Source organism: Brachyhypopomus gauderio, chromosome 6 (genome assembly GCF_052324685.1).
Source record: "Brachyhypopomus gauderio isolate BG-103 chromosome 6, BGAUD_0.2, whole genome shotgun sequence".
Lineage (NCBI taxonomy): Eukaryota > Metazoa > Chordata > Actinopteri > Gymnotiformes > Hypopomidae > Brachyhypopomus > Brachyhypopomus gauderio.
Genome location: NC_135216.1, coordinates 8,993,582 through 9,012,543, shown reverse-complemented (window position 1 = coordinate 9,012,543; position 18,962 = coordinate 8,993,582). Strand labels below are relative to the sequence as shown.

General features: G+C 36.8%; 1 protein-coding gene across 4 annotated transcripts in view; it reads right to left on the bottom strand.

Annotated features, from left to right (window-relative positions):
• Nucleotides 1–412: 412 nt before the first annotated feature.
• Nucleotides 413–18,962, bottom strand: part of LOC143516731 (uncharacterized) — a 40,108-nt gene continuing 21,558 nt past the window's right edge. Inside the window, exons 5-6 of one of the 4 annotated variants that reach the window (XM_077008518.1) lie at nucleotides 10,517–18,856; nucleotides 413–10,096 (exon numbers count right to left, since the gene is read on the bottom strand). In XM_077008518.1, the coding sequence (XP_076864633.1) occupies nucleotides 1,157–10,096; nucleotides 10,517–18,856 (17,280 nt within the window). In that variant the 3' untranslated portion in view covers nucleotides 413–1,156. Of the gene's footprint in view, nucleotides 18,857–18,962 lie in introns of all 4 variants that reach the window. The other 3 variants (XM_077008517.1, XM_077008516.1, XM_077008515.1) reach the window with 3 other exon arrangements.

The following is an 18,962-nucleotide window of genomic DNA, read 5'->3' as shown; positions in this document are numbered from 1 at the left end:
GGGGGCCCAATATGTGGTGATGCATCCCTGCATGTAGGCTACGTCTACACTTTAGTGTAAAAGATACTTTTACCAGACGATTTGTACTTATACTTGAGAAAGGGAATTACATATGTCTGCCACCTCTGAGGAGGAACACCGTTCCTTGTAGTGATAAATTTAGCATTGCAAAACCCAGGCCAAAAGAACCAAGACTATTTAGATAAATAACCATTCCTTGATGTTTCAGTGCCTTGGTTTTTCATGTCTGGACAATGGTGAAAATGACTGCTAAACTTGGTTACTTTTTATAGAATTAACATAGTGTTTTGAGAACGGTACTGTGCCAAACATCTGAAAATTTAACCAAGAGCTCTTACACTAAATCTATTATATATTCTTCAAAAATAAATTGACATGAATATCAGTCAAGTCTGAATAAAAATGACATTTATTGCAATAGATTTAATTACAGGTGAATTTGGTACACATGCTGTTATGGGATAGAATATATATTTATTGTCCTTTAGTATTAAATTGTTCTGCTTAGAAAATAACTGATAAATCTGTTATGGAATTAACATCTCCTTTCCTATTTAGGTGTCAATCTCTATTGCCTTTGCCATGTATAGCAGTTTGCAGATGGTGCTTTGGGGTTTTGTGACATTTACTTCAACCACTGTATATAGATGGAGATCACATCTCATGGCATATGTGCCCTTACAGTCTATGATGCTGTTTAACAATCAGTTATAGCCCAAATGGAGGGTCTGTAAGGGTTACCTGGCCCCCATATGAATGGAGGTTTATCTACTTTGCTTGTTCTTGTTATCACTTAGGCAAAATCACATAATCTTTCATCCATCATTAGACAGTGCAAGTCTGGAAAGGCAAATGCTAACATGTCTCCGGTCGTTATGTACACAAATATGTATGCAGAAATATATAAAATATATATTTTTCTGAAAATGCATTATACTTACATGAACAATATTTCTATTATAACTGTGCATGCTGATTTAATTTAAGAAAAAACAAGCTTTCACCTTAGCTAATGTAACAGCTTAAGTAGTTTGAAAGCACATGTAAAGACAAAGGAGGTAATTGGTAAGAAGATATTGGAAAATAGATTACATTTGCTTCTTAGGTTTACATGTATTTGTGTTTGTGGTCTCAGTCATGAAACACCCTGCTCCTCTTCATCACTGTCTATAGGGTGGCGACGGCAGTAGGAGCAGCATCTCCTGATCCACCGGGGCAGGGGCCATCTGCCCGACACTTCCCCAGCCAGGGCTCCCGTCCGCACCGCTCTCCCCGGGCCCTTCTCCCCGTCCTCACGCAGAGTCGATCTGGCTGCCTCCACCCGTTCAGATCGCTCATGTGCCCACATGGCCTCCGTCTGCTGGCCCGTCGCTGTTTCCTCTTCTCTCTGCTCCCGCTGTCTCTCTTCCGTCCGTGTTTGAACAGCTTTGTCTGTCGTCTGTCTGAAGCGGTCTATTTTTATCTCCGTTTCACTGATCAATCGCTCGATCCTCTCCAGGTACTCGGCACTTGTTTCTGTTCTCTTGCTCTTTAGCTTGTTAATCTCCATCAGTATGCACTCCTTCAACATAATTATTTCTTTCTCCTTCTCCATGACTTTCTGCTGGTCCGTCTCACTCTCTCCCCAAAGCATTTCGAGGTTTCTCTTCTTTTCTGCTTTCCTCAGCTCCATCTCAATTTTCTCTCGCTGCATTCCAACTCTCACCATTTCATTCCGTTGAATGTTTTGTAATCTGTTCTCCAGTGCTTCCTTCATTTGCTTGATGATTCTTCCCATGTTCTCTATCTCCTTTTTGGAGGTCTGAAGGTCTCTGTCAGTGGTCTGATCTCCAGTTCCTAAAACATCTTGTTTGTCTGTCTGCGTATTTTTTTCTTCAGCCACAATAGTAAGTTCAGTCATAGTTTTTGCATCTTGCATTTGTTTTTCCATTTTACACTCTATGCAAACATCTTTTGCCTCCCCATGTTTTTGTCCGATTTTAGACTCTTGGTCTAAAAGTGGCTTGTGCATGTATGTTTGCACCTCAGTCAACTCTTCTCTCATTCTCTTGCTTTGATGGTGTATATATCCATCTATATTCTGGAGTATATGTCTTCTGTTTTGACATTCTTGTTCCAGATGTTCTAGGACCTCGTTCTGTCTTTGTATTTCCATCATAATCTCCTGTAGATCGTTACTTTTCATTTGTATATTCTCCATGATTTCCTTCCTTTTTGCTTCAGCAACTCTGCATTCATATTCTGTTTTTTCCATCTTGACCATTGTAGTTGTTTTTGAGTCTTTCATTTTGTTATCAAAATCTGCCTCCTGTCTCTCTGTGTCAGGTCTTATCAGATTAGCACCATCTGTTTGTCTTATGGTCTCTTCAATACCTTTCCAAAGCTCCTGCTGGTGTAGTTTGAGTGTAGGAGTTTGTGTTGCAGCACTGGGCATTTTGGTTTTGTCTGTTTTGTCCTGTTTCTTTGCTCTCATTTGGTCTGCTTCTATTTGTTCACTGATTTCTTCAATATAGGTTTGTGTTTGAGCATCTGTTCTGATTATTGCTAGCACATGATCAGGTCCTTCTTGTTCCTTCATCATGGTCTTCAACTCTTTTAATCTCTGTTCTTGTTCATCTTTTATCTGTTCAAGTACATACTTCTCTTTTCTTGTAGCCTCCAAAACACTTTCCAACTCATATTGACACTGTTTAATTTCAGCTTCTTTTTTCTCAAAATGAATCTTCTCAGCTTTTAGAGCATTCTTTACTGCTTCCATCTCAGTCCTTTGTAGCAGTAGTTCTGTTTCCCACTGCTTAAGTTCATTCCTCTTGTCATTTATTATCTTTTTTTCAGTATTAATTTCTTCCATGAGTTTCTCTGCATCTGCTTTTCTTTGTGGCTCAGATGTAGTCAGATACAGGTTGTACTCAGGTTGATGTCTTAGCTTCGGTTTCTGAGCTTCTATCTCTTCTTTTTCAATATCCAACTGGATCGGAATTTTGTCACGGTGTTCCACCTCTGCATTTACTTTTTCCTTTGTACTTTCAACATCGCTTTTCTCTTTCATCGTTTCAACTGTTTGCTTTGTATGTTCAGGTATGTATTCTTGCAATATTTTGATTTGAGCATGTGCCTCTAGCAGCTCCTTTCTTGAGGCTTCCAGCATGTCATCCATATTTTGTTTTTGTTTATGTAATTCATCCATCATCTGATTACACTCATATTTCTCCCTTGTGAAAGTGGCCTTCAGTCCTTCAATCATGCAGCTCTGGTTGTGCAGTTCATCTTGAAGCACCAGCAGCTCCTCTTTCTTAGTATTTAAATCTTTGTTTTCTTCAGCAATTTCTTCTCTTTGTCTCAAGATTTCATTCCTAATCTGCTCTAGAGTGTCTTCCTCTTTCTGTCTGTCCTCCCTCTCAATCGTGTGTTTATGTAAAATAATGTGCATTTCATCAACCTCTTGTTTTAATGCTTGCAATTTTATTTCTAAGTCACTATTTTGCATTTTGAGCATCTGATTTTGAGCATCTAATTCAGTTTTCTCCTTCTCTAAATGACCATTCATGAGCTCCAAGTTAAGAATCATTTGCTTGGCTTCTTGAAAATTGACCTCAGTCTTTTTATTTACATCTTGTTTCTGTGTTTCTAAATCTCCCATAATTTGTTTCTGGTGGTACGTCTCCTTCTCCAACACTGCCTTCATGTTTTCAACCACTATTTTTTCATTTTCTAGTATTGTCTTCATGTCTTCAAGCTCTGTAGTTTTTCTTTGCAACTGCTGTTTTTCTCTCTCTGTGATCCTTCTAATCTCATCCAGTTCCTGTTCTTTTAGTTCAAACGCATGCTTTTTGGAGTGGAGTTCTTTTTCAATGAGTTTCAACTGAGTCTCCTTCTGATTTGTGTCATCTAGAATGTTTTTCAATTCTTCTTGCTCTTTGGTAAGCTGGATTAACATTTCTTCAACTTTGTCTTTCTCTCTTATAAGATTCGTTAAGACGCTCTCTGGTGCTTCTGTTGTTTTTAACCATGATTCCATCTCTTCACTCCTGCTTTGTAGGCGTTGTTGTACATATTTTAACTCTTCTTTTTCTGTTTCTGTAGTGAGTCTCATATGCTTTAGCTCATGTCTCTCTTTATCCAGCACTTCCCTAATGTTGTCAGTTTTCATTCGTTCTCTCTCAAGCTCAATCCTTACATTTTCTATTTGTTCTTTCTCAGTTCTAATTACCTCTGTTATATTCTTCAGTTCTTCTAACTTTGGATGCACCGACTCAAAGAAGTCAATGGCCATCTTTCTGTTCTCATCCATACCTAATTCTGCTTCTTTAACTGCTATTGACTTCTCCCTTATATATTTCAGTGTCTCTACAAGCACGTCGGTTACCTCTTTAAATCCACCCTTCTCTTCAGTTTGCACAGATAAAGAACTGTCTTTTCTGAATTCAGCAATAGTGCCAACCATCACTCTCTCTTCGTCTATTTTCCGAGAATCTGTTGTGAAGTCAGTTTCATCCCATGGAGCTTTTCCACTTGTTGCAGCAGTTGCTAGTGCTTTGTCTGGTAGTGTTATAATATCATCTCTACTTGTTTGTGTTTGACAGTCTATTTTAATCACCTCTTGTTCCATATGAATATGTTTCATGTCTGTGTTACTTTGCAAAGAATTTGTTTGTTCTTGGACGTCAGTCTTGACTTGGTCCTGCTCTACTTGTCGGGGCCGTAGAGATTGTACTTGGGGGTCTAGATTATCTTTTGCTCTAAGGTTCTCTTGGATCTGAGCTGAGGTGTCAGTCTGACTTCTTATGTCCGCCATGCGCCCCTTGTCCTTTTGTGTCACTGTCTCTATTTTTTCTCTCTCCCTTTCCATTTCATCTTTCATCATGTCTACTTCTTGCCGCCTCCTTGCCATGTCTTCCTTTTCTTTACCAATCTCTTCTTTCTGTCTCTGGATCAAGGTCATTTCTTTTTCAATTTCCTTTCTCTTTTCTTCCATTCCTATTTTGTCAATTTTCATGTTTTCATTTTGTTTTAGTATTTGCATATGCAACTCTTCCTCTTTGCTTTGTAACTCTAATCTTTTATTTTCAACTTCATCTTTCTCTTCCTGTAGAATGCTTATAGTTGTGTCAATGTCTTGTTTCTGCTTTGCTATCTCAGAGGCCATCTTCTCCAGGTCGTCATTCTTTCTGGTTGTTACTTCAACAAGGATCCTGTTTTCTTCTTTGTCTGTTTCAAGTGTGGCTACTATTTCCTCCAGTTTATTCATGTCACTCCTGGCCTTCTCCAAATCATTCTTCATAGCATCAACTTCTTTCTGTGTAGATTCCTTTACTTGCTCAAAGTCTTGTCTCTCATGCAGCAATCTTTCATTTTCCAGGTCAATATGATCTTGTTGAGCATCTAATTTTGCCTTCATTTCATCTAGCTCATTCATCAATTTTGTTGTAATGTCTTTATCCTTTGAAATGTTTTGCCTCTCCATTTGATTTGCTCTCATTAATTGATCAATTTCTTCCCTCTCCTTCTCCAATTTCTCCTTGTTATTTTCAATTTCTTGTTTCTGCTTTGCTATCTCAGAGGCCATTTTCTCCAGCTCGTCATTCTTTCTGGTTGTTACTTCAACAAGAATCCTGTTTTCTTCTTTGTCTGTTTCAAGTGTGGCCACTATTTCCTCCAATTTTTTCATGTCACTCCTGGCCTTCTCCAAATCATTCTTCATAGCTTCAACTTCTTTCTTTGTAGATTCATTTACTTGCTCAAAATCTTGTCTATCTTGCAGCAATCTTTCGTTTTCCAGGTCAATATGATCTTGTTGAGCATCTAATTTTGCCTTCATTTCATCTAGCTCATTCATCAATTTTGTTGTAATGTCTTTATCCTTTGAAATGTTTTGCCTCTCCATTTGATTTGCTCTCATTAATTGATCAATTTCTTCCCTCTCCTTCTCCAATTTCTCCTTGTTATTTTCAATTTCTTGTTTCTGCTTTGCTATCTCAGAGGCCATCTTCTCCAGCTCGTCATTCTTTCTGGTTGTTACTTCAACAAGGATCCTGTTTTCTTCTTTGTCTGTTTCAAGTGTGGCCACTATTTCCTCCAATTTTTTCATGTCACTCCTGGCCTTCTCCAAATCATTCTTCATAGCTTCAACTACTTTCTTTGTAGATTCATTTACTTGCTCAAAATCTTGTCTATCTTGCAGCAATCTTTCGTTTTCCAGGTCAATATGATCTTGTTGAGCATCTAATTTTGCCTTCATTTCATCTAGCTCATTCATCATTTTTGTTGTAATGTCTTTATCCTTTGAAATGTTGTGCCTCTCCATTTGATTTTCTCTTATTAATTGTTCAACTTCTTCCCTCTCCTTTTCCAATTTCTCTTTGGCATTTTCAATTTCTTCTTTTTGCTTTTCAAGTTCAGCCTTAATGTTATCCAGAATATTTTGTTCTTTCTTTATTTCTTTCAGATTTTCATTCAGAAATATCTGTTTCTGATTCAGTCCAGCCTCTCTTTCATCGAGTAACATTTGATTGCTCATTACCTTGCTGTTGATTTTCTCCATTTCGTATTGATCTTTTTTCACTTGCAAATCCATGATTTCTAATTCTTTCCACTTCTTCTCCATGTCTTCTTTTTCTTTGTCCATCTCTTCTTTGCATCTCCTTATTTCCCTCATGTCTTTTTCAAGAGATTCTCTCTCCTGTACCAATGTCATTTTGTCAGTGAGCTCCTTTTCCTTGTCCCCTTTGATTTGGAATTGCAATTCCTCAACTGTCATCTGTAACTCCAGCCATTTGCTATTGAGCTCAAGGTTCTCAGCTTCAAGAAGCACTTTCTTGGTCTCAAACTCTTTGAGTTCCTTTGCTCTTTCAGCAGCCATCTTGTCCAATTCTTCACTCTTTCTGCACATTTCCTCTTCAAGAATCCTGTGTTGCTCTTTTTCATGTTCTTGTCTGTTCACAATATCCATTCTGGCCTTCTCTAAAGCATTCTTTGAATCATTAACTTCTCTTTGCATAGATGCATTTGACTGCTGTAAAGTATTTCTCTCATCTTCTAGTTTTTGCCTTTGAAGATCAAAATCATATTGCTTAGCTTCCAACTTGGTCTTCATTTCTTCCACCTCATTTTTCAGTTGGCTTGTAAAGTCTGGACTCAATCTCATGCTTTGCTTCTGTCTTTCAATTTCATTCGCTTTTTGAGTAAGATCCTCTCTTTCCTGTTTCACTGTCTCATTCATCATTTTATTTTCTTGTTGTTTTTCATCAAGTTCAGCCCTCGTCTTTTCCATTTCCTTCCTCTCCTTTGTTATTTCATTCAGCTTTTCCACCAGTAATTTATTTTCTTGGCTTAGATCTTTCTCTTTTTGGTCCAATAAAACTTTTTCGGTTACTAATTTGGCTTTGACTCTCTCTAATTCTTCTCTCTCCCTTTCCATTTCATCTTTCATCATGTCTACTTCTTGCCGCCTCCTTGCCATGTCTTCCTTTTCTTTACCAATCTCTTCTTTCTGTCTCTGGATCAAGGTCATTTCTTTTTCAATTTCCTTTCTCTTTTCTTCCATTCCTATTTTGTCAATTTTCATGTTTTCATTTTGTTTTAGTATTTGCATATGCAACTCTTCCTCTTTGCTTTGTAACTCTAATCTTTTATTTTCAACTTCATATTTCTCTTCCTGAAGAATGCTTATAGTTGTGTCAATGTCTTGTTTCTGCTTTGCTATCTCAGCGGCCATCTTCTCCAGGTTGTCATTCTTTCTGGTTGTTACTTCAACAAGGATCCTGTTTTCTTCTTTTTCTGTTTCAAGTGTGGCTACTATTTCCTCCAGTTTATTCATGTCACTCCTGGCCTTCTCCAAATCATTCTTCATAGCATCAACTTCTTTCTGTGTAGATTCCTTTACTTGCTCAAAGTCTTGTCTCTCATGCAACAATCTTTCGTTTTCCAGGTCAATATGATCTTGTTGAGCATCTAATTTTGCCTTCATTTCATCTAGCTCATTCATCAATTTTGTTGTAATGTCTTTATCCTTTGAAATGTTTTGCCTCTCCATTTGATTTGCTCTCATTAATTGATCAATTTCTTCCCTCTCCTTCTCCAATTTCTCCTTGTTATTTTCAATTTCTTGTTTCTGCTTTGCTATCTCAGAGGCCATCTTCTCCAGCTCGTCATTCTTTCTGGTTGTTACTTCAACAAGGATCCTGTTTTCTTCTTTGTCTGTTTCAAGTGTGGCCACTATTTCCTCCAATTTTTTCATGTCACTCCTGGCCTTCTCCAAATCATTCTTCATAGCTTCAACTTCTTTCTTTGTAGATTCATTTACTTGCTCAAAATCTTGTCTCTCTTGCAGCAATCTTTCGTTTTCCACGTCAATATGATCTTGTTGAGCATCTAATTTTGCCTTCATTTCATCTAGCTCATTCATCATTTTTGTTGTAATGTCTTTATCCTTTGAAACGTTGTGCCTCTCCATTTGATTTTCTCTTATTAATTGTTCAACTTCTTCCCTCTCCTTTTCCAATTTCTCTTTGGCATTTTCAATTTCTTCTTTTTGCTTTTCAAGTTCAGCCTTAATGTTATCCAGAATATTTTGTTCTTTCTTTATTTCTTTCAGATTTTCATTCAGAAATATCTGTTTCTGATTCAGTCCAGCCTCTCTTTCATCGAGTAACATTTGATTGCTCATTAACTTGCTGTTGATTTTCTGCATTTCGTATTGATCTTTTTTCACTTGCAAATCCATGATTTCTAATTCTTTCAATTTCTTCTCCATGTCTTCTTTTTCTTTGTCCATCTCTTCTTTGCATCTCCTTATTTCCCTCATGTCTTTTTCAAGAGATTCTCTCTCCTGTACCAATGTCATTTTGTCAGTGAGCTCCTTTTCCTTGTCCCCTTTGATTTGCGATTGCAATTCCTCAACTGTCATCTGTAACTCCAGCCATTTGCTATTGAGCTCAAGGTTCTCAGCTTCAAGAAGCACTTTCTTGGTCTCAAACTCTTTGAGTTCCTTTGCTCTTTCAGCAGCCATCTTGTCCAATTCTTCACTCTTTCTGCACATTTCCTCTTCAAGAATCCTGTGTTGCTCTTTTTCATGTTCTTGTCTGTTCACAATATCCATTCTGGCCTTCTCTAAAGCATTCTTCGAATCATTAACTTCTCTTTGCATAGATGCATTTGACTGCTGTAAAGTATTTCTCTCATCTTCTAGTTTTTGCCTTTGAAGATCAAAATCATATTGCTTAGCTTCCAACTTGGTCTTCATTTCTTCCACCTCATTTTTCAGTTGGCTTGTAAAGTCTTGACTCAATCTCATGCTTTGCTTCTGTCTTTCAATTTCATTCGCTTTTTGAGTAAGATCCTCTCTTTCCTGTTTCACTGTCTCATTCATCATTTTAATTTCTTGTTGTTTTTCATCAAGTTCAGCCCTCGTCTTTTCCATTTCCTTCCTCTCCTTTGTTATTTCATTCAGCTTTTCCACCAGTAATTTATTTTCTTGGCTTAGATCTTTCTCTTTTTGGTCCAATAAAACTTTTTCGGTTACTAATTTGGCTTTGACTCTCTCTAATTCTTCTCTCTCCCTTTCCATTTCATCTTTCATCATGTCTACTTCTTGCCGCCTCCTTGCCATGTCTTCCTTTTCTTTACCAATCTCTTCTTTCTGTCTCTGGATCAAGGTCATTTCTTTTTCAATTTCCTTTCTCTTTTCTTCCATTCCTATTTTGTCAATTTTCATGTTTTCATTTTGTTTTAGTATTTGCATATGCAACTCTTCCTCTTTGCTTTGTAACTCTAATCTTTTATTTTCAACTTCATATTTCTCTTCCTGAAGAATGCTTATAGTTGTGTCAATGTCTTGTTTCTGCTTTGCTATCTCAGCGGCCATCTTCTCCAGGTTGTCATTCTTTCTGGTTGTTACTTCAACAAGGATCCTGTTTTCTTCTTTTTCTGTTTCAAGTGTGGCTACTATTTCCTCCAGTTTATTCATGTCACTCCTGGCCTTCTCCAAATCATTCTTCATAGCATCAACTTCTTTCTGTGTAGATTCCTTTACTTGCTCAAAGTCTTGTCTCTCATGCAGCAATCTTTCGTTTTCCAGGTCAATATGATCTTGTTGAGCATCTAATTTTGCCTTCATTTCATCTAGCTCATTCATCAATTTTGTTGTAATGTCTTTATCCTTTGAAATGTTTTGCCTCTCCATTTGATTTGCTCTCATTAAATGATCAATTTCTTCCCTCTCCTTCTCCAATTTCTCCGTGTTATTTTCAATTTCTTCTTTCTGCTTTGCTATCTCAGAGGCCATTTTCTCCAGCTCGTCATTCTTTCTGGTTGTTACTTCAACAAGAATCCTGTTTTTTTCTTTGTCTGTTTCAAGTGTGGCCACTATTTCCTCCAATTTTTTCATGTCACTCCTGGCCTTCTCCAAATAATTCTTCATAGCTTCAACTTCTTTCTGTGTAGATTCCTTTACTTGCTCAAAGTCTTGTCTCTCATGCAGCAATCTTTCATTGTCCAGGTCAATATGATCTTGTTGAGCATCTAATTTTGCCTTCATTTCATCTAGCTCATTCATCAATTTTGTTGTAATGTCTTTATCCTTTGAAATGTTTTGCCTCTCCATTTGATTTGCTCTCATTAATTGATCAATTTCTTCCCTCTCCTTCTCCAATTTCTCCTTGTTATTTTCAATTTCTTGTTTCTGCTTTGCTATCTCAGAGGCCATCTTCTCCAGCTCGTCATTCTTTCTGGTTGTTACTTCAACAAGGATCCTGTTTTCTTCTTTGTCTGTTTCAAGTGTGGCCACTATTTCCTCCAATTTTTTCATGTCACTCCTGGCCTTCTCCAAATAATTCTTCATAGCTTCAACTTCTTTCTGTGTAGATTCCTTTACTTGCTCAAAGTCTTGTCTCTCATGCAGCAATCTTTCATTGTCCAGGTCAATATGATCTTGTTGAGCATCTAATTTTGCCTTCATTTCATCTAGCTCATTCATCAATTTTGTTGTAATGTCTTTATCCTTTGAAATGTTTTGCCTCTCCATTTGATTTGCTCTCATTAATTGATCAATTTCTTCCCTCTCCTTCTCCAATTTCTCCTTGTTATTTTCAATTTCTTGTTTCTGCTTTGCTATCTCAGAGGCCATCTTCTCCAGCTCGTCATTCTTTCTGGTTGTTACTTCAACAAGGATCCTGTTTTCTTCTTTGTCTGTTTCAAGTGTGGCCACTATTTCCTCCAATTTTTTCATGTCACTCCTGGCCTTCTCCAAATCATTCTTCATAGCTTCAACTTCTTTCTTTGTAGATTCATTTACTTGCTCAAAATCTTGTCTCTCTTGCAGCAATCTTTCGTTTTCCACGTCAATATGATCTTGTTGAGCATCTAATTTTGCCTTCATTTCATCTAGCTCATTCATCATTTTTGTTGTAATGTCTTTATCCTTTGAAATGTTGTGCCTCTCCATTTGATTTTCTCTTATTAATTGTTCAACTTCTTCCCTCTCCTTTTCCAATTTCTCTTTGGCATTTTCAATTTCTTCTTTTTGCTTTTCAAGTTCAGCCTTAATGTTATCCAGAATATTTTGTTCTTTCTTTATTTCTTTCAGATTTTCATTCAGAAATATCTGTTTCTGATTCAGTCCAGCCTCTCTTTCATCGAGTAACATTTGATTGCTCATTAACTTGCTGTTGATTTTCTGCATTTCGTATTGATCTTTTTTCACTTGCAAATCCATGATTTCTAATTCTTTCCATTTCTTCTCCATGTCTTCTTTTTCTTTGTCCATCTCTTCTTTGCATCTCCTTATTTCCCTCATGTCTTTTTCAAGAGATTCTCTCTCCTGTACCAATGTCATTTTGTCAGTGAGCTCCTTTTCCTTGTCCCCTTTGATTTGCGATTGCAATTCCTCAACTGTCATCTGTAACTCCAGCCATTTGCTATTGAGCTCAAGGTTCTCAGCTTCAAGAAGCACTTTCTTGGTCTCAAACTCTTTGAGTTCCTTTGCTCTTTCAGCAGCCATCTTGTCCAATTCTTCACTCTTTCTGCACATTTCCTCTTCAAGAATCCTGTGTTGCTCTTTTTCATGTTCTTGTCTGTTCACAATATCCATTCTGGCCTTCTCTAAAGCATTCTTCGAATCATTAACTTCTCTTTGCATAGATGCATTTGACTGCTGTAAAGTATTTCTCTCATCTTCTAGTTTTTGCCTTTGAAGATCAAAATCATATTGCTTAGCTTCCAACTTGGTCTTCATTTCTTCCACCTCATTTTTCAGTTGGCTTGTAAAGTCTTGACTCAATCTCATGCTTTGCTTCTGTCTTTCAATTTCATTCGCTTTTTGAGTAAGATCCTCTCTTTCCTGTTTCACTGTCTCATTCATCATTTTAATTTCTTGTTGTTTTTCATCAAGTTCAGCCCTCGTCTTTTCCATTTCCTTCCTCTCCTTTGTTATTTCATTCAGCTTTTCCACCAGTAATTTATTTTCTTGGCTTAGATCTTTCTCTTTTTGGTCCAATAAAACTTTTTCGGTTACTAATTTGGCTTTGACTCTCTCTAATTCTTCTCTCTCCCTTTCCATTTCATCTTTCATCATGTCTACTTCTTGCCGCCTCCTTGCCATGTCTTCCTTTTCTTTACCAATCTCTTCTTTCTGTCTCTGGATCAAGGTCATTTCTTTTTCAATTTCCTTTCTCTTTTCTTCCATTCCTATTTTGTCAATTTTCATGTTTTCATTTTGTTTTAGTATTTGCATATGCAACTCTTCCTCTTTGCTTTGTAACTCTAATCTTTTATTTTCAACTTCATATTTCTCTTCCTGAAGAATGCTTATAGTTGTGTCAATGTCTTGTTTCTGCTTTGCTATCTCAGCGGCCATCTTCTCCAGGTTGTCATTCTTTCTGGTTGTTACTTCAACAAGGATCCTGTTTTCTTCTTTTTCTGTTTCAAGTGTGGCTACTATTTCCTCCAGTTTATTCATGTCACTCCTGGCCTTCTCCAAATCATTCTTCATAGCATCAACTTCTTTCTGTGTAGATTCCTTTACTTGCTCAAAGTCTTGTCTCTCATGCAGCAATCTTTCGTTTTCCAGGTCAATATGATCTTGTTGAGCATCTAATTTTGCCTTCATTTCATCTAGCTCATTCATCAATTTTGTTGTAATGTCTTTATCCTTTGAAATGTTTTGCCTCTCCATTTGATTTGCTCTCATTAAATGATCAATTTCTTCCCTCTCCTTCTCCAATTTCTCCGTGTTATTTTCAATTTCTTCTTTCTGCTTTGCTATCTCAGAGGCCATTTTCTCCAGCTCGTCATTCTTTCTGGTTGTTACTTCAACAAGAATCCTGTTTTTTTCTTTGTCTGTTTCAAGTGTGGCCACTATTTCCTCCAATTTTTTCATGTCACTCCTGGCCTTCTCCAAATAATTCTTCATAGCTTCAACTTCTTTCTGTGTAGATTCCTTTACTTGCTCAAAGTCTTGTCTCTCATGCAGCAATCTTTCATTGTCCAGGTCAATATGATCTTGTTGAGCATCTAATTTTGCCTTCATTTCATCTAGCTCATTCATCAATTTTGTTGTAATGTCTTTATCCTTTGAAATGTTTTGCCTCTCCATTTGATTTGCTCTCATTAATTGATCAATTTCTTCCCTCTCCTTCTCCAATTTCTCCTTGTTATTTTCAATTTCTTGTTTCTGCTTTGCTATCTCAGAGGCCATCTTCTCCAGCTCGTCATTCTTTCTGGTTGTTACTTCAACAAGGATCCTGTTTTCTTCTTTGTCTGTTTCAAGTGTGGCCACTATTTCCTCCAATTTTTTCATGTCACTCCTGGCCTTCTCCAAATAATTCTTCATAGCTTCAACTTCTTTCTGTGTAGATTCCTTTACTTGCTCAAAGTCTTGTCTCTCATGCAGCAATCTTTCATTGTCCAGGTCAATATGATCTTGTTGAGCATCTAATTTTGCCTTCATTTCATCTAGCTCATTCATCAATTTTGTTGTAATGTCTTTATCCTTTGAAATGTTTTGCCTCTCCATTTGATTTGCTCTCATTAATTGATCAATTTCTTCCCTCTCCTTCTCCAATTTCTCCTTGTTATTTTCAATTTCTTGTTTCTGCTTTGCTATCTCAGAGGCCATCTTCTCCAGCTCGTCATTCTTTCTGGTTGTTACTTCAACAAGGATCCTGTTTTCTTCTTTGTCTGTTTCAAGTGTGGCCACTATTTCCTCCAATTTTTTCATGTCACTCCTGGCCTTCTCCAAATCATTCTTCATAGCTTCAACTTCTTTCTTTGTAGATTCATTTACTTGCTCAAAATCTTGTCTCTCTTGCAGCAATCTTTCGTTTTCCACGTCAATATGATCTTGTTGAGCATCTAATTTTGCCTTCATTTCATCTAGCTCATTCATCATTTTTGTTGTAATGTCTTTATCCTTTGAAATGTTGTGCCTCTCCATTTGATTTTCTCTTATTAATTGTTCAACTTCTTCCCTCTCCTTTTCCAATTTCTCTTTGGCATTTTCAATTTCTTCTTTTTGCTTTTCAAGTTCAGCCTTAATGTTATCCAGAATATTTTGTTCTTTCTTTATTTCTTTCAGATTTTCATTCAGAAATATCTGTTTCTGATTCAGTCCAGCCTCTCTTTCATCGAGTAACATTTGATTGCTCATTAACTTGCTGTTGATTTTCTGCATTTCGTATTGATCTTTTTTCACTTGCAAATCCATGATTTCTAATTCTTTCCATTTCTTCTCCATGTCTTCTTTTTCTTTGTCCATCTCTTCTTTGCATCTCCTTATTTCCCTCATGTCTTTTTCAAGAGATTCTCTCTCCTGTACCAATGTCATTTTGTCAGTGAGCTCCTTTTCCTTGTCCCCTTTGATTTGCGATTGCAATTCCTCAACTGTCATCTGTAACTCCAGCCATTTGCTATTGAGCTCAAGGTTCTCAGCTTCAAGAAGCACTTTCTTGGTCTCAAACTCTTTGAGTTCCTTTGCTCTTTCAGCAGCCATCTTGTCCAATTCTTCACTCTTTCTGCACATTTCCTCTTCAAGAATCCTGTGTTGCTCTTTTTCATGTTCTTGTCTGTTCACAATATCCATTCTGGCCTTCTCTAAAGCATTCTTCGAATCATTAACTTCTCTTTGCATAGATGCATTTGACTGCTGTAAAGTATTTCTCTCATCTTCTAGTTTTTGCCTTTGAAGATCAAAATCATATTGCTTAGCTTCCAACTTGGTCTTCATTTCTTCCACCTCATTTTTCAGTTGGCTTGTAAAGTCTTGACTCAATCTCATGCTTTGCTTCTGTCTTTCAATTTCATTCGCTTTTTGAGTAAGATCCTCTCTTTCCTGTTTCACTGTCTCATTCATCATTTTAATTTCTTGTTGTTTTTCATCAAGTTCAGCCCTCGTCTTTTCCATTTCCTTCCTCTCCTTTGTTATTTCATTCAGCTTTTCCACCAGTAATTTATTTTCTTGGCTTAGATCTTTCTCTTTTTGGTCCAATAAAACTTTTTCGGTTACTAATTTGGCTTTGACTCTCTCTAATTCTTCTCTCTCCCTTTCCATTTCATCTTTCATCATGTCTACTTCTTGCCGCCTCCTTGCCATGTCTTCCTTTTCTTTACCAATCTCTTCTTTCTGTCTCTGGATCAAGGTCATTTCTTTTTCAATTTCCTTTCTCTTTTCTTCCATTCCTATTTTGTCAATTTTCATGTTTTCATTTTGTTTTAGTATTTGCATATGCAACTCTTCCTCTTTGCTTTGTAACTCTAATCTTTTATTTTCAACTTCATATTTCTCTTCCTGAAGAATGCTTATAGTTGTGTCAATGTCTTGTTTCTGCTTTGCTATCTCAGCGGCCATCTTCTCCAGGTTGTCATTCTTTCTGGTTGTTACTTCAACAAGGATCCTGTTTTCTTCTTTTTCTGTTTCAAGTGTGGCTACTATTTCCTCCAGTTTATTCATGTCACTCCTGGCCTTCTCCAAATCATTCTTCATAGCATCAACTTCTTTCTGTGTAGATTCCTTTACTTGCTCAAAGTCTTGTCTCTCATGCAGCAATCTTTCGTTTTCCAGGTCAATATGATCTTGTTGAGCATCTAATTTTGCCTTCATTTCATCTAGCTCATTCATCAATTTTGTTGTAATGTCTTTATCCTTTGAAATGTTTTGCCTCTCCATTTGATTTGCTCTCATTAAATGATCAATTTCTTCCCTCTCCTTCTCCAATTTCTCCGTGTTATTTTCAATTTCTTCTTTCTGCTTTGCTATCTCAGAGGCCATTTTCTCCAGCTCGTCATTCTTTCTGGTTGTTACTTCAACAAGAATCCTGTTTTTTTCTTTGTCTGTTTCAAGTGTGGCCACTATTTCCTCCAATTTTTTCATGTCACTCCTGGCCTTCTCCAAATAATTCTTCATAGCTTCAACTTCTTTCTGTGTAGATTCCTTTACTTGCTCAAAGTCTTGTCTCTCATGCAGCAATCTTTCATTGTCCAGGTCAATATGATCTTGTTGAGCATCTAATTTTGCCTTCATTTCATCTAGCTCATTCATCAATTTTGTTGTAATGTCTTTATCCTTTGAAATGTTTTGCCTCTCCATTTGATTTGCTCTCATTAATTGATCAATTTCTTCCCTCTCCTTCTCCAATTTCTCCTTGTTATTTTCAATTTCTTGTTTCTGCTTTGCTATCTCAGAGGCCATCTTCTCCAGCTCGTCATTCTTTCTGGTTGTTACTTCAACAAGGATCCTGTTTTCTTCTTTGTCTGTTTCAAGTGTGGCCACTATTTCCTCCAATTTTTTCATGTCACTCCTGGCCTTCTCCAAATAATTCTTCATAGCTTCAACTTCTTTCTGTGTAGATTCCTTTACTTGCTCAAAGTCTTGTCTCTCATGCAGCAATCTTTCATTGTCCAGGTCAATATGATCTTGTTGAGCATCTAATTTTGCCTTCATTTCATCTAGCTCATTCATCAATTTTGTTGTAATGTCTTTATCCTTTGAAATGTTTTGCCTCTCCATTTGATTTGCTCTCATTAATTGATCAATTTCTTCCCTCTCCTTCTCCAATTTCTCCTTGTTATTTTCAATTTCTTGTTTCTGCTTTGCTATCTCAGAGGCCATCTTCTCCAGCTCGTCATTCTTTCTGGTTGTTACTTCAACAAGGATCCTGTTTTCTTCTTTGTCTGTTTCAAGTGTGGCCACTATTTCCTCCAATTTTTTCATGTCACTCCTGGCCTTCTCCAAATCATTCTTCATAGCTTCAACTTCTTTCTTTGTAGATTCATTTACTTGCTCAAAATCTTGTCTCTCTTGCAGCAATCTTTCGTTTTCCACGTCAATATGATCTTGTTGAGCATCTAATTTTGCCTTCATTTCATCTAGCTCATTCATCATTTTTGTTGTAATGTCTTTATCCTTTGAAATGTTGTGCCTCTCCATTTGATTTTCTCTTATTAATTGTTCAACTTCTTCCCTCTCCTTTTCCAATTTCTCTTTGGCATTTTCAATTTCTTCTTTTTGCTTTTCAAGTTCAGCCTTAATGTTATCCAGAATATTTTGTTCTTTCTTTATTTCTTTCAGATTTTCATTCAGAAATATCTGTTTCTGATTCAGTCCAGCCTCTCTTTCATCGAGTAACATTTGATTGCTCATTAACTTGCTGTTGATTTTCTGCATTTCGTATTGATCTTTTTTCACTTGCAAATCCATGATTTCTAATTCTTTCCATTTCTTCTCCATGTCTTCTTTTTCTTTGTCCATCTCTTCTTTGCATCTCCTTATTTCCCTCATGTCTTTTTCAAGAGATTCTCTCTCCTGTACCAATGTCATTTTGTCAGTGAGCTCCTTTTCCTTGTCCCCTTTGATTTGCGATTGCAATTCCTCAACTGTCATCTGTAACTCCAGCCATTTGCTATTGAGCTCAAGGTTCTCAGCTTCAAGAAGCACTTTCTTGGTCTCAAACTCTTTGAGTTCCTTTGCTCTTTCAGCAGCCATCTTGTCCAATTCTTCACTCTTTCTGCACATTTCCTCTTCAAGAATCCTGTGTTGCTCTTTTTCATGTTCTTGTCTGTTCACAATATCCATTCTGGCCTTCTCTAAAGCATTCTTCGAATCATTAACTTCTCTTTGCATAGATGCATTTGACTGCTGTAAAGTATTTCTCTCATCTTCTAGTTTTTGCCTTTGAAGATCAAAATCATATTGCTTAGCTTCCAACTTGGTCTTCATTTCTTCCACCTCATTTTTCAGTTGGCTTGTAAAGTCTTGACTCAATCTCATGCTTTGCTTCTGTCTTTCAATTTCATTCGCTTTTTGAGTAAGATCCTCTCTTTCCTGTTTCACTGTCTCATTCATCATTTTAATTTCTTGTTGTTTTTCATCAAGTTCAGCCCTCGTCTTTTCCATTTCCTTCCTCTCCTTTGTTATTTCATTCAGCTTTTCCACCAGTAATTTATTTTCTTGGCTTAGATCTTTCTCTTTTTGGTCCAATAAAACTTTTTCGGTTACTAATTTGGCTTTGACTCTCTCTAATTCTTCTCTCTCCCTTTCCATTTCATCTTTCATCATGTCTACTTCTTGCCGCCTCCTTGCCATGTCTTCCTTTTCTTTACCAATCTCTTCTTTCTGTCTCTGGATCAAGGTCATTTCTTTTTCAATTTCCTTTCTCTTTTCTTCCATTCCTATTTTGTCAATTTTCATGTTTTCATTTTGTTTTAGTATTTGCATATGCAACTCTTCCTCTTTGCTTTGTAACTCTAATCTTTTATTTTCAACTTCATATTTCTCTTCCTGAAGAATGCTTATAGTTGTGTCAATGTCTTGTTTCTGCTTTGCTATCTCAGCGGCCATCTTCTCCAGGTTGTCATTCTTTCTGGTTGTTACTTCAACAAGGATCCTGTTTTCTTCTTTTTCTGTTTCAAGTGTGGCTACTATTTCCTCCAGTTTATTCATGTCACTCCTGGCC